Genomic DNA, 11,972 nt, shown 5'->3' on the forward strand with positions numbered 1-11,972 from the left:
GGGAAGCCCCCTTTCAATCACTCTTATTTATTCGCTTACTGTCCGTGGGCGGGACAAAGTCAAGCATTTATCCAATGATAGTCTCGTTTGGCTGCAGCACTGTGACGCAATCACATCAATGAAAAACAATAGCGCCAACAGTCGCCAAAGCAGCTGATTCTAAACAAAAGTTAAACGCATTCTAACGAGTTTAGTCAATAAAATGCAAACACAAAATAATATATTTGACCACTTTTATATTTTTGGGGAAGCTGAATTCCCTTGCAGTCTTTAGCAATCGCCACTTCTGTATATCTACTGTATATATCCATTCATACAATATATTACATTAATTTGTTTCCACGTAAAAAAAATCCTAATTTTTAAGGTGTGGCCGCTTCAATTTAGACGTGGCGCCGCGCCACGATCACATACATATAAGGGAAACCCTACTCTGGGGTTTCTCTCAGTCCTGTTACCCTAACATATTACCCCCTCTGAAAAATGTGGAATATTGCATAAGTCACATGTTTCACAGGAAGTTGTATCATTCAGTTTAAGTTTAAGTACCAATGATTGTCACACAAACACTAAGTGTGGTGAAATATGTCCTTTGCATTTGACCCATCCCCTTGTTCACCCCCTGGGAGGTGCAGGGAGCAGTGGGCAGCAGCGGTGGCCACGCCCGGGAATCATTTTTGGTGATTTAACCCCCAATTCCAACCCTTGATGCTGAGTGCCAGGAGGTAATGGGTCCCATTTTTATAGTCTTTGGTATGACTCGGCCGGGGTTTGAACTCACAACCTACTGATCGCAGGGCGGACACTCTAACCATTAGGTCACTGAGTAGGTTCAGATCCTCTTCCCTTCACTGGAAGGCCAAAAGTAAGTTTACACAAGTGTTCGATGACTCACACAGGGGTTACTTTCAGTCCTGTTACTCAAATAAGTTATCTTTGGCTTACAAACCTTACACAAAAATTAAAGAAAGTTACAGCAAGGAAATAGCACTGATTTGGTTAAATGCAGTTAATAGTCACTTATAATTAACCATCACTAAACTGACAGTCATGTAATGTTCCTTCCAGACCTTTGAGGACACAGACTTGTTCAACCTCATCGGAGTTATCTGTGGTCTTGCCATCTACAACCTCACTATTGTGGAGCTCAACTTCCCCGTTGCACTTTACAAGAAGCTCCTGAAAAGGAAACCCACCTTAGATGACCTGAAAGAGCTCATGCCAGATGTGGGAAGGTTAGGATGAAGAACATCACCTGGGGCCGTACTTATCAAGCTTCTTAGAGTGCCATTTTACACTTAAGTCCTGAGAATTTGCGAAATTTAGTCCTACTCTCAAACTTAAGAATAAAAGCTTTTTATCAACGTTCTTAAGTCTAAGAATCACTCCTACTCTCCACGATATTTAAGAGACCTTCAGAGGTGTCTTAAGTGGTTAGGAGTTGCCAGCAGGGGATGGCACTGAGGCGAGAGAGACGTGCGCGAACATTCAGAGAGCGGAACGATGTCCTGGATTTGTTTGATGACGAGCAGCTGATCAAACGGTATCGTTTAGACAGAGCGGGTATTATTTTTGTCACAGATTTAATACTTTTCGATTCCATGTTGATTTCTGCATGTGGCTGCAGTGGGCTAGTATATATAGAGCCACCCACACCAGTTTCAAATTAGTTTCCTAATTAATGAATTGGAAAGAAAATGTTATGACAGTAGCATATGTGTGTGGCCGTGAGGTGAGTGACGTCAGTGAGTGTGTGGGCGAGAGAAGAGAGGGAGCGGTAGCGTGAGTGCCGGCGGGGACTAGTTTGTTTTGTATTATTTTGTAGTTTATTGTCAAAATATACACTCCCATTGTCCACTTAAATATTTCCAAGATATTTCTTTATTCTTAGACAACGGATTCCCTTCCGTGATTGGTCATTTCTATGGACACAGAAATGACGTCACCTAAAATTCCATTTACGGCACATAGTGATGTCGTAATTCAGCTCTGAGTGTGACACTTAAGATTCAGTCCTACACTTCGCTGAAAGTGTGAGTAAGACGCTTGATAACTAACTTTTAAGTGCAGCGTTCAGCGAAGAATTTATTTACTCTTAAGTCAACTCTTAGCAGACTTCTTAGGAGTAATTCTGAGAAGCTTGATAAGTACGGCCCCTGAGCTCTCCGTTAAACACATTTACAATTGAAGAAATACATATAAATACAAGACTGTCAAAATAACCTATTTGTGTTTAATTAGGAGTCTCCAACTGTTACTGGACTATCCAGAAGATGACCTTGAGGAAACCTTCTGCCTGAACTTCACAGTAAGTATGGATTAGGTTGTGAAACATCCAAGGAAAGAAGGCTTTAAGAAATGTTTGACTGTTTCAAGCATTGATGCTAAAGCAATTTGGCGACATTCACATCTCACATTCCAAAACATTACGTACTCGCAAACCTCAGAATCTACACAGGCCTACTCTATGCTAGAAAATATCTAGATCTATAAAACCATGCGGCACACATTTGGACGCAGTCTTCTTCTCTTTATAAATCTCACGTGCAGTGAATTGTGCGCACAAGATTTCCACCCGGTGTCATCCCACAATGTGTGAAAAAGTAATGCTAAATAGCACAGGAATATTGTGACATTTAGGGAGTGTGCGCTGTTTTATAAATAAGGGCAAAATGGAGACTCCAACGAAGGCAACATTTGCAGATTGTAAAATAGAAGTTATTTTTCTTGAGTTCGAGCACTGTAAAAATAATGTTTGGAGGGAAGAAGCCCCAATTGTCAATGTTTACACATCAAATAAAAACTGAATGACATAGCTTATTTGCATTGATGTTGGGATATGCGTCTTTTACTTTGTGTGCCCAAACACAATAACAGTGTTGTTGTTTTTTTTGTTGAAAGACCAAAAAATGTGGATTGCAACAGCATATTTTATTAGATAAAATCATTTTATGAATTTTGATAAGGTTCTATTTTCTTCTAAAAAAATTAGAATTTGGAAGTTTATGACTCTGGAGTTCATATGCATCTATTATTGAAATGAAATGTGATCTATATTAATATTATTATCTCTACTGAAACATCATATATGCTACATAAATAAGTTGAAAAAATACACTCAAAACAATTTGATTGTGCCAATAATGATAGTGAAAATCACAATGTATATGTGCCCAATTATTTATATCTGCACCTTATTGCTCTTTTATCCTGCACTACCATGAGCTAATGCAACAAAATGTCATTCTTATCTGTACTGCAAAGTTCAAATTTGAATGACAATAAAAGGAAGTCTAAGTCTAAGTCAATTGCACAAGGGCTAGAAATAGTAACCACTGTGATTTGTGTGGCTGTTTTGCCATTCAAATGTAGCAAGATATGCAATACTAAATTTGAACCACATTATAGCTGAACACAAACAATATACTTAAATATATATTTAGATACTTAGGCTCTATATATGTAATGGATCCAAAATTATATGTGGTGATCTGTATTTTGTTGTTCATCTGTGTTTTTTCAGGTGAGTACTAAGACTTATTTTGTGGTGTTGCCATTGGGCGTTCCTGATACCTGTGTTTGACCAACTAAGCAAGAATTAAAGAGTGCAACCTTTTTTGCATCAAAATGTTCTATAAATACCAATGTTTGCGGTGAAACAGGCTTACGCACATTACACCACTGCTGATGCAACTATTTGTGAACAGCAACATTTACGCTCAAATCTGATTTTTTTACTCACATCAGCCTATTTGTACGGTTGTTTTGCAGTATGACTTTCTAATGTGTATGTACTATGGTCCTCACATGCACAGAAGCCGCTTTGTTTTGACACCACACATGCACAGTCCATTATGTTTACTAAGTACATGTGTCCGTCACTAAAGTCAATATGTAGGGACCATCTTGAATGTGGTTGCACAGTCAAAGCCGCTAATTTATGTGCTAGTTAGCCAAAAGATGGGTCAGAAGATGACATGTGGGCATGTTGTGAAAGAATGATTGCATTCTCTGGAGATGTGCGTGGATGTGTATTAAAATAATAAATAACAACTGTCGCATTTCAGTGAAATAGAGGTCAGATCAAATTTGACATGGCTATGGTCGCCTTGCCATCTAATCCATGACTACATACACTGTCACATGGGGCAAAACAATCGGAATTGGGTTACTTTGGCCTGCATTTTGAACATGCCGCTGGTTAGTGTCCACTGAATGTTCTTTGATGTCATCCTGTACAGTTCACAGTAGCATAGCCACTAGAGATTGCTATGATATGCTGTGCAACTATGGCAGCATGCATTATTCCTTCACACACAAGTTCTGAGGGAAGTGGTGTTAGGGCTATGTTTCATATCAATTCCCTAAAAAAAAACATTGCCTCTCTTTTCAGATCACAGAGGAAAACTATGGTGCCACAGAGGTCCTGGAACTTGTACCTAATGGTGACAACATAAATGTTAATAAATCAAACAGGTAATTTGCTCTGATTTTGGGGGACATCTACGCAGAAAAAGTACTCTAAACAAAAAGTGCATATTTTTTTTCTAAATATTGAATTGCAGCTTTTTTTACACATACAGTGGGGAAATTAGTATTTTATCCCATGAACCTGAACGAAACCATAGAGCTATCATAGGACCTCACGAACAAGACTCATAGAAGAGATGCTTGGTAAGAAGCAATAATTCAGAAATAAAAGATAACACTAAGTTGTCTTGCTCTGGAGCTTCATGGAAGTTTGACTTTGTGTGGTAAAGATGATTCAGAGAAAAGTAAGTGCAACCAGCCTGGTCGTGCCATGGCTCGAATCTGGATCCGAATGAGAGTGCGAGAGCGCTAGGCATTTGGCTAAAAGAACAAGCTCTTAATTTGGTGGCCAATACAAACTCCTAAGGTGTAAGGGAGTGAGGCCTCAGATAGTGCTCTCAAAGTCCTCAAAAAGGTGTTAAAATCCTTCTTGTAATGTGTGCAACTCTGGTGACCACCTGCAAGAAACATTCTCTTGCCTACAAGGGTTTCATTAAGCCACATTTTGCGTTAGGTTCAAATAACCATAGCCTTCAATAAAATACAAATAATTTATATCCTTTCAGGTAATGTTTTTTATTTTGTCTTACAATAAACGGCCATAAAAAAAATGGACTGTTCATATGTTTGTAAGGCGATACACTGCTTGGGATCAAATACTTACTTCTACCACTGTACAGCATACAGTCATGCAAACTTATGATGTTGATATTTTTCTATCCAGGCAGGACTTTGTCAACGCGTATGTAGACTACATATTCAACACCTCAGTGGCCCCACTCTTTGAGTGCTTTTATGCTGGCTTCCACAAGGTGTGTGGAGGCAAAGTTCTGGAGCTGTTCCAGCCCAACGAACTGCAAGCCATGGTGATTGGCAACACTAACTACGACTGGACTGAGCTGGAAAAGGTTTGGAATATATTTAAATATATATAATAACATTTAAAATATAATTACATTGTAAAAACAAATAACTATCATGTGTCCCTACCTATCCCCAGAGCACTGAATATAAGGGTGAGTACTGGGCAGACCATCCCACCATCAGGATATTCTGGGAAGTGTTCCACAACCTTCCTTTAGAGAACAAGAAACAGTTCCTCTGTAAGTGTTGGTCTCGGCTATCAAATGTATAACCCACCTGAGGAGGCATGGAACTGATAGCATTTGTCTCCTCAGTGTTCCTGACAGGGAGCGATCGCATTCCCATTTTGGGCATGAAAAGCCTGAAACTGGTGATCCAGCCAACTGGTGGGGGAGAACATTACTTGCCTGTCGCCCACACGTGTTTCAACCTGCTGGACCTGCCCAAATACACCAGTGCGGAGGCACTCCGGGAGAAGCTTCTTCAAGCTATAGATCACTATCAAGGCTTCAATCTGGCGTGAGTCACAGGGAGAAGTCTGGACGGCCATGTCCAGACCAATGACGGGCCTCCACTCCCCCAAACATCTTGCTTTGCAGACTAAACTCAGTACTGGTTGGAAAGTGCTCCCAAGACACGAGATGTTATCAAGACTTTGCAACATAAACCTTTGTGTTATTTTTAAGCTTTTAAAAGGCTCTTAAAGCAATTGATGCCTTAGTACAAGTGGACTTACATTTGATATTGCAACAATATGCTTTCAGTCATGTTTGGATATTGCAACTACGAGAAAGCAAACAGCTGGTATGTTTAAAATTTGCACACAGTAACATATTTCAGTATGGCACTACCTGTTTGACTATATACCTACCACTCAGCGTCTTATCCATGGAAACATTGTCAAAACAATATATTTGAATAACCTGGCCTCTCAATAGAGCAGGTTTAAATGAACATGTCTGACTTATCAGCAAAGTCCCATCTGGGGCATCAGTGTTGGCAGAGTGAATCACATTGCAATATTGCAGGATCTAACTGCATGACCTGTGACTTTTTACTTCATCTTTGATAGCGTTGCGCTTTGGATCCTGAGTGGGTGTGAATCTTAAAATGGTCAACAAATAAAAGTGCTAGCCACCAGCAGAGACAGTATAACTGCAGTATTTTAGTTTATTTGTGGCTGTTAAATATTGCCAGCTTCAAAGACAATTTTTTGGAGATCATTTCAATGGGGCAACTCATGATGGACCAGCTTGTAGTGGGACCCACAAGACGGACAGCGCTGGGCATCTCCGTCATGAAGCCAGAACCACACAATGGCAGTGTTATCTTCCTCACCTGCACAGGATTTTGTTAGTCTTCACATGCTTCAAAATAAGTTATTTCACAATGCATCACTTACAAAGACAGCCCACCAGCCTCTTCTCTCCAATACAAGGCACAATGTGAGGGTCTTCCTTGGTGCCAGCATATTCCTTAGGCTTCAGGATACTGTATGGATCCTTTCAATGTACATTAGACCATCTATTAGTATATACCAGGGGAGCTAAAACAATATTTTCAAATAAATGACAGACTTTCCCCTGCTTGAGGGCTTGCATGGCACGGCGTTCCAGTCCAGTTGCTTGTTCCTCATCGGTTGGTATTCCTGGGAATTGTACAGAAATGCATTTTATTCATAATTATTTTGTAATGACATGTGGTGTGACTTTGTTTTCCAATGCCACCTCTACCAGGACACTGGCACCATACCAATACAGGCCTGCCGACAGAGCATGCTCTTATTAGGGGCCCAACCGCAAGGCTAGTCCAAATGACCTTCATTACTTGAAGTTATTGGGATGCAAAATATAAACATTTAGAGGGAAGTTGGTGGCAGACATATCAGATAAGAATGTCCTAAACACTATGTTAGCTTTGTCTTTGGCAGACACAACTCTGACATGTTACCTTTCATGGTGGACATAGAGCGCTGTAACACCATCCGACCCCTCAACTGCAAAGTCACTGAACAAGTTCGGAGGAGAAGTCGAGCCGCCATGGTTGTCTTTACAGTCAGGTTCGGTACCAACAAAGTATAAGTGACAGTGACACAAGCACAGTTGCTGGACTGAAGTGACCTCACCAAAGTTTTTTTGGTTGACTTCCGCTCACCAATGGGAGCGCAGCTCTAAAACGTTTCGACCAATGGGAGCCGAGCTTTAAAGTGTCCAATGATATTTTTGAAGTTGCTCCTCTCCTCCAGGAGGAGGCAGTGTAGGACAGACAATAGCAGTGTTTAGTGAAGGGAAGTAACTGTATGAATGAGTTATTGGGATGTAAATATAAGTGTCAAAGTGTTTTTATGATTTAAATATGTTTTTAAAAGAAGAAAAGATTGTGTCACGCTGTATTGCACAGGCTGCACTGCAGTGTCTATTCACAGGCGCGATCCCACTACTGAGCGGTACGGGGGCTTTGACCTGCTCCGTTACCGACCTGGGCCGGTGCACCCCTCCTTAGACGACCTGGTAGTCCCGAGCTCCCCCAGGAGCACCATATCGGCACCGAACTTAGTGCGGACACCCGATCGACATAGTCCACTGCAGCTCAGAACTCCTGAGCTCAAACGATCCTCCAACCTCAGCCTCCCAGTAGCTTGGATTACAGGCGCGCGCCACCGCACCCGGCGAAGGAGTCCATCACCATTGGTGCTTTTGACTTGTATCATGGTGACGTCACCGGGATGTTTGACGCGCTCTAGTGGTGTTTTAAAGTACATGCCGTAGATTAAAGGGTGGTGTATAAACATTCAGTGACTACCAATAATAAAAAAAGATGCACCATGACAATAAAGCGTAGGCCAAAGATCACATTTTATAAATATGTCAGTTTAAACTTTAAACCAATAACAGTACAGGATGCTACATAAAACGCGGTAGTGTGTGAAAATTAAGTGCTTCAATTGTTACTTATTTGTTTCCCCCAATCATATATCATGATTGATTAATTCCCACTAAACCATTTGTCCTGTATTTAAATAATAAAAAAAGAACAATTCAACAGTTTTCAGCTCTTGTGTAACTTTAGTATTACATAGCAGGAGCCGTGATAAATAGATAATAAACGTACAATTGAGAATACATTACGACAGAATAGTCCAAAATAAAGGTTGTTTTGTGTTAGATGCACGGAATAGGTGAGGGCGGACCTACGTCACTTCCGCCTACCAATCCCCTAGCAACCGGGAATTCGTTGAAAACAAACCACCTCACAGCGAACACAGCATTGACAGAAAAAACATTTAACGAGCGTTGTGGCTTGGAAGTCGGCGTTAAATCCTTCATTTACGCATTTTTACTTATTCGCATATCGTGTGAAAAAACGAAAATTTATTATTTGCGTCAGACTCGTCTCAGTGAACTTTAAAGCTTCTCAGGCTTAGTTTAGCTTGCTAGTTAGCTTAGCCTGCGCGCTACTAAGAAAGAGACGCGGAAGTTATCAACAACAAGATCAAGTGTTAGTGTATAAAATATTGAGAGATTTGAGGGCTACATGTATTGTTTAAGTATAACAAAGGAGAGTTTAAACAGAGAAGGGGGAGGTGGCAAAATAACCTAATAAGGAAAGTAATACCAAGATTACGGGTAAATAATACTGGAATGTCCGGCAAAAAACCCCAAAAGAAAGCAGACTGACCCCTAGTAGCCCGGTCCTTGTAAGTTGTAGCCTTATGAAGGCACAGTACAGCAGGCGAATAATGTACAAAATATATGTCTTTGTATTGAAAAGTCTTGCAGACAGCATTTTGCGACTGTCTTGAAAAGTTGATTAAATGGCAACATGAAAATTATAGGGTTTATTGGTTTTTAAAAACCCAACTGTTAGGTGCAAATTTAAACGAAACCGGTTTTCGAAAATAGCTAGCTAGGCTATAGACTATATAGTATATACCGCATGTTATTTTTGTACAACAACAACTTCAGCTGTCGAACGTTATAAGGTACAAATTCAACAAGTACAACGTTAGCACGGACGGTATAGCCAAGTTGTGGTTAAGAAGGTGGATTTTTGTTCCTTATATTTACCAGAAACAAAGTGATCCGAACACACGACCCGGGACTTTGCGGGACTCCAGTGAGAACCGTCCTCGTTTTCCCGGTGTAAAGCTGCGAGCCATTTGTCTCGTCTCTGAGGGCTTTTATCACGCTTTGGCAGAACAAAATACAACCTTAGTTTTCTCTGTTTCCAGTTGTGGTTAGCACAACCAAAAACAACACACTTTTTCAGCATTTTGGAGGCAGAATGACGGGTTTAACCAGCGTAGGTCGACAGGTTAAAGAGTAATGGCAACGGTTTGTTTTCAACGCCAGTCTGGTTGCTATGGCTCGAAGAACCCGTATGTAGCTCAGTTGCCCGGATGTCGGCCCTCACCTATTCAATTAATATTGTTTGTTGCATATCCGGTTAACCACGAAAATGAACGGCCCAACTAAAATGATTCCTAAAGTGCGTGCATGCAGTAATGTTGTTACCAGTAAGCAGCACAATATTGAATATGTCACATGGTAACAACTTTAAGATTCACATCTAATTGTTAGATATTTGATGCCAATGAACAGTAACAGTAACACATGGTTACACTTACACAATACATGCAAGCACAGAGAGAGACATTTCGACATGTACTACAAAATATGGATATTTTGCAATCACTGATGATGTTATAAAACAGGCCTAATGTTTGCAATTGCACAACCAAAAATAATATGTAAAAAATATATTTACAACTTACAGCACGCAACATGATTTCTGTAGTTGGGATTCTTGTATGATACTGATAGATAGAGATGACAGCGTATTATGATTATGATTATGATATAAACAAAAGTAGCGATCTGAGAGGAATAAAATATAAGTAAAATAGGTGTGTTTTTTCATTAAATGCTCAAATATAAGTAAAAAGTATGTTACATTAAAATTACTCTGACAAGTACAATTTACCTAAATAGGGTTACAGAGTAAATGTAGCTTGTTACTATGAGGTAGATGGGTAGGCAATAAAATAATCAATGTTTCATCAGGTCATAGGTTATCTAAACATGCACGATGATCTCATTTCTTAAAAAACTTTGTCAGGAGACATGTCCTGTTCCTGAACTGTAAATTACATTGAAAGATAGTGGTCAACATTCACATTTGACAAATAAATATGTGCAGGTGTTGATCAGCTGGTGTGGGACCGATCCAAACGCATTGGCGAGATCGAGCCAGACCACGTGCAGGTCAGTCTTCTCCCGCTTGGCCTTCTGGATCTGGTCCCAGATCCTAGTAGAGTGCTCTACGCACCCTGGGAAACCTGGGACTCCTGCTTTTTGACAGCTGGTGTCAATGTAGTTATTCTCTAGCAGGTAAGTGGTCATCCTTTTGGCCAGAACTGAGAAGAAGATTTTCCCTTCTACGTTCAGCAGGGCGGTATTACTGAATTGACCGATCTCTTTGGAGTTTGCTTCCTTCGGGATGAAGACCGCTACAGCCCTTTGCCACTCCGATGGCACGAGTTGCTTTTTCCAGGCAGTTTTGGACAGATGCCACAGTGCCTCTAGCACCTTGGGGCAGTTCTTATACAGCTTGTAGGGGACTCCTTTGGGACCTGGTGCTGATGAGGACCTTGCATGCTTCCCGTTTTTCCTGAATTCGCTGAGCTCGGGGGGCATGGTGTTGAACTCAGCCGTCGGTGGCGCAGGGCCGGGACACGTACCCTGGTGTTACTAGTGGGACGTTCCTTAACCGGTCGCTGTACTACCTTCTCACGTGCTGTTCCATTTGCTCCGTGGTGGTTTCCAGCTCCCCAGACTTCCTCTCCTCCAATAGCTGCCTGGCGTGCTTGAAGGGATCCTTCAAAAAACCGTCTTGCTCTTTCTGCTTCTGTTGGCTACGCTTACGGATGAGTTCAGCTCTGCGGAGCCTGGATAGCCTTTGCCTAAGGCTATCCAGGCTCAACATATATGTTATCCGAAAGAACATGGGATTGCCCAGTGATTGACCAATTGCAACATATGTTGCTCCAAAACCTGTATAAACCTTTCAGCATTAATGGTGCCTTCACAGATGTGTAAGTTACCCATGCCTTGGGCACTAATACACCCCCATACCATCACAGATGCTGGCTTTTGAACTTTGCGCCTATAACAATCCGGATGGTTGTTTTCCTCTTTGGTCCGGAGGACACAACAGCCACAGTTTCCAAAAACAATTTGAAATGTGTAATCGTCAGACCACAGAACACTTTTCCACTTGGCATCAGTCCATCTTAGAAGCCGGCGACGTTTCTGGGTGTTGTTGATAAATGGCTTTTGCTTTGCATAGTAGAGTTCTAACTTGCACTTACAGATGTAGAGACGAACTGTAGTTACTGACAGTGGTTTTCTGAAGTGTTCCTGAGCCCATGTGGTGATATCCTTTACACACTGATGTCGGTTTTTAATGCGGTACCGCCTGAGGGGTCAAAGGTCACAGGCATTCAATGTTGGTTTTCTGCCTTGCCGCTTACATGCAGTGATTTCTCCAGATTCTCTGAACCTTTTGATGATATTACT

General features: G+C 41.1%; 2 protein-coding genes across 2 annotated transcripts in view; one reads left to right on the forward strand and one right to left on the reverse strand.

Annotated features, from left to right (window-relative positions):
* Positions 1–6,997, forward strand: part of herc4 (HECT and RLD domain containing E3 ubiquitin protein ligase 4) — a 34,071-nt gene extending 27,074 nt beyond the window's left edge. The window contains exons 19-24 of the mRNA XM_062058662.1: positions 1,069–1,235; positions 2,242–2,308; positions 4,394–4,476; positions 5,255–5,438; positions 5,531–5,633; positions 5,709–6,997. Coding sequence (XP_061914646.1) covers positions 1,069–1,235; positions 2,242–2,308; positions 4,394–4,476; positions 5,255–5,438; positions 5,531–5,633; positions 5,709–5,917 — 813 coding nt within the window. The 3' untranslated portion in view covers positions 5,918–6,997. The remainder of the gene's footprint in view (positions 1–1,068; positions 1,236–2,241; positions 2,309–4,393; positions 4,477–5,254; positions 5,439–5,530; positions 5,634–5,708) is intronic.
* LOC133657385 (cytochrome c oxidase subunit 5B, mitochondrial) lies at positions 6,530–7,541 on the reverse strand. The gene is made up of 4 exons (XM_062058661.1): positions 7,345–7,541; positions 6,972–7,042; positions 6,797–6,896; positions 6,530–6,732 (listed from the first exon to the last, which is right to left on the reverse strand). Exons 1-4 carry the CDS (start codon positions 7,433–7,435, stop codon positions 6,620–6,622), a joined length of 375 nt encoding a protein of 124 aa, XP_061914645.1. The 5' UTR covers positions 7,436–7,541; the 3' UTR covers positions 6,530–6,619.
* Between the last annotated feature and the right edge of the window lie 4,431 nt (positions 7,542–11,972).

Source organism: Entelurus aequoreus, linkage group LG09 (assembly GCF_033978785.1).
Source record: "Entelurus aequoreus isolate RoL-2023_Sb linkage group LG09, RoL_Eaeq_v1.1, whole genome shotgun sequence".
In the NCBI taxonomy this organism is placed as follows: domain Eukaryota; kingdom Metazoa; phylum Chordata; class Actinopteri; order Syngnathiformes; family Syngnathidae; genus Entelurus; species Entelurus aequoreus.

Excerpts from the sequence above, each read along its gene's own strand:
- LOC133657385 (XM_062058661.1), bottom strand. The coding sequence starts at position 7,435 with ATGGCGGCTCGACTTCTCCTCCGAACTTGTTCAGTGACTTTGCAGTTG. Across the intron at positions 7,043-7,344 it reads CTCTATGTCCACCATGAAAG|GAATACCAACCGATGAGGAA; the intron begins GTAACATGTCAG and ends TACAATTCCCAG. Across the intron at positions 6,733-6,796 it reads GAGGCTGGTGGGCTGTCTTT|GTGAGGAAGATAACACTGCC; the intron begins GTAAGTGATGCA and ends AATCCTGTGCAG.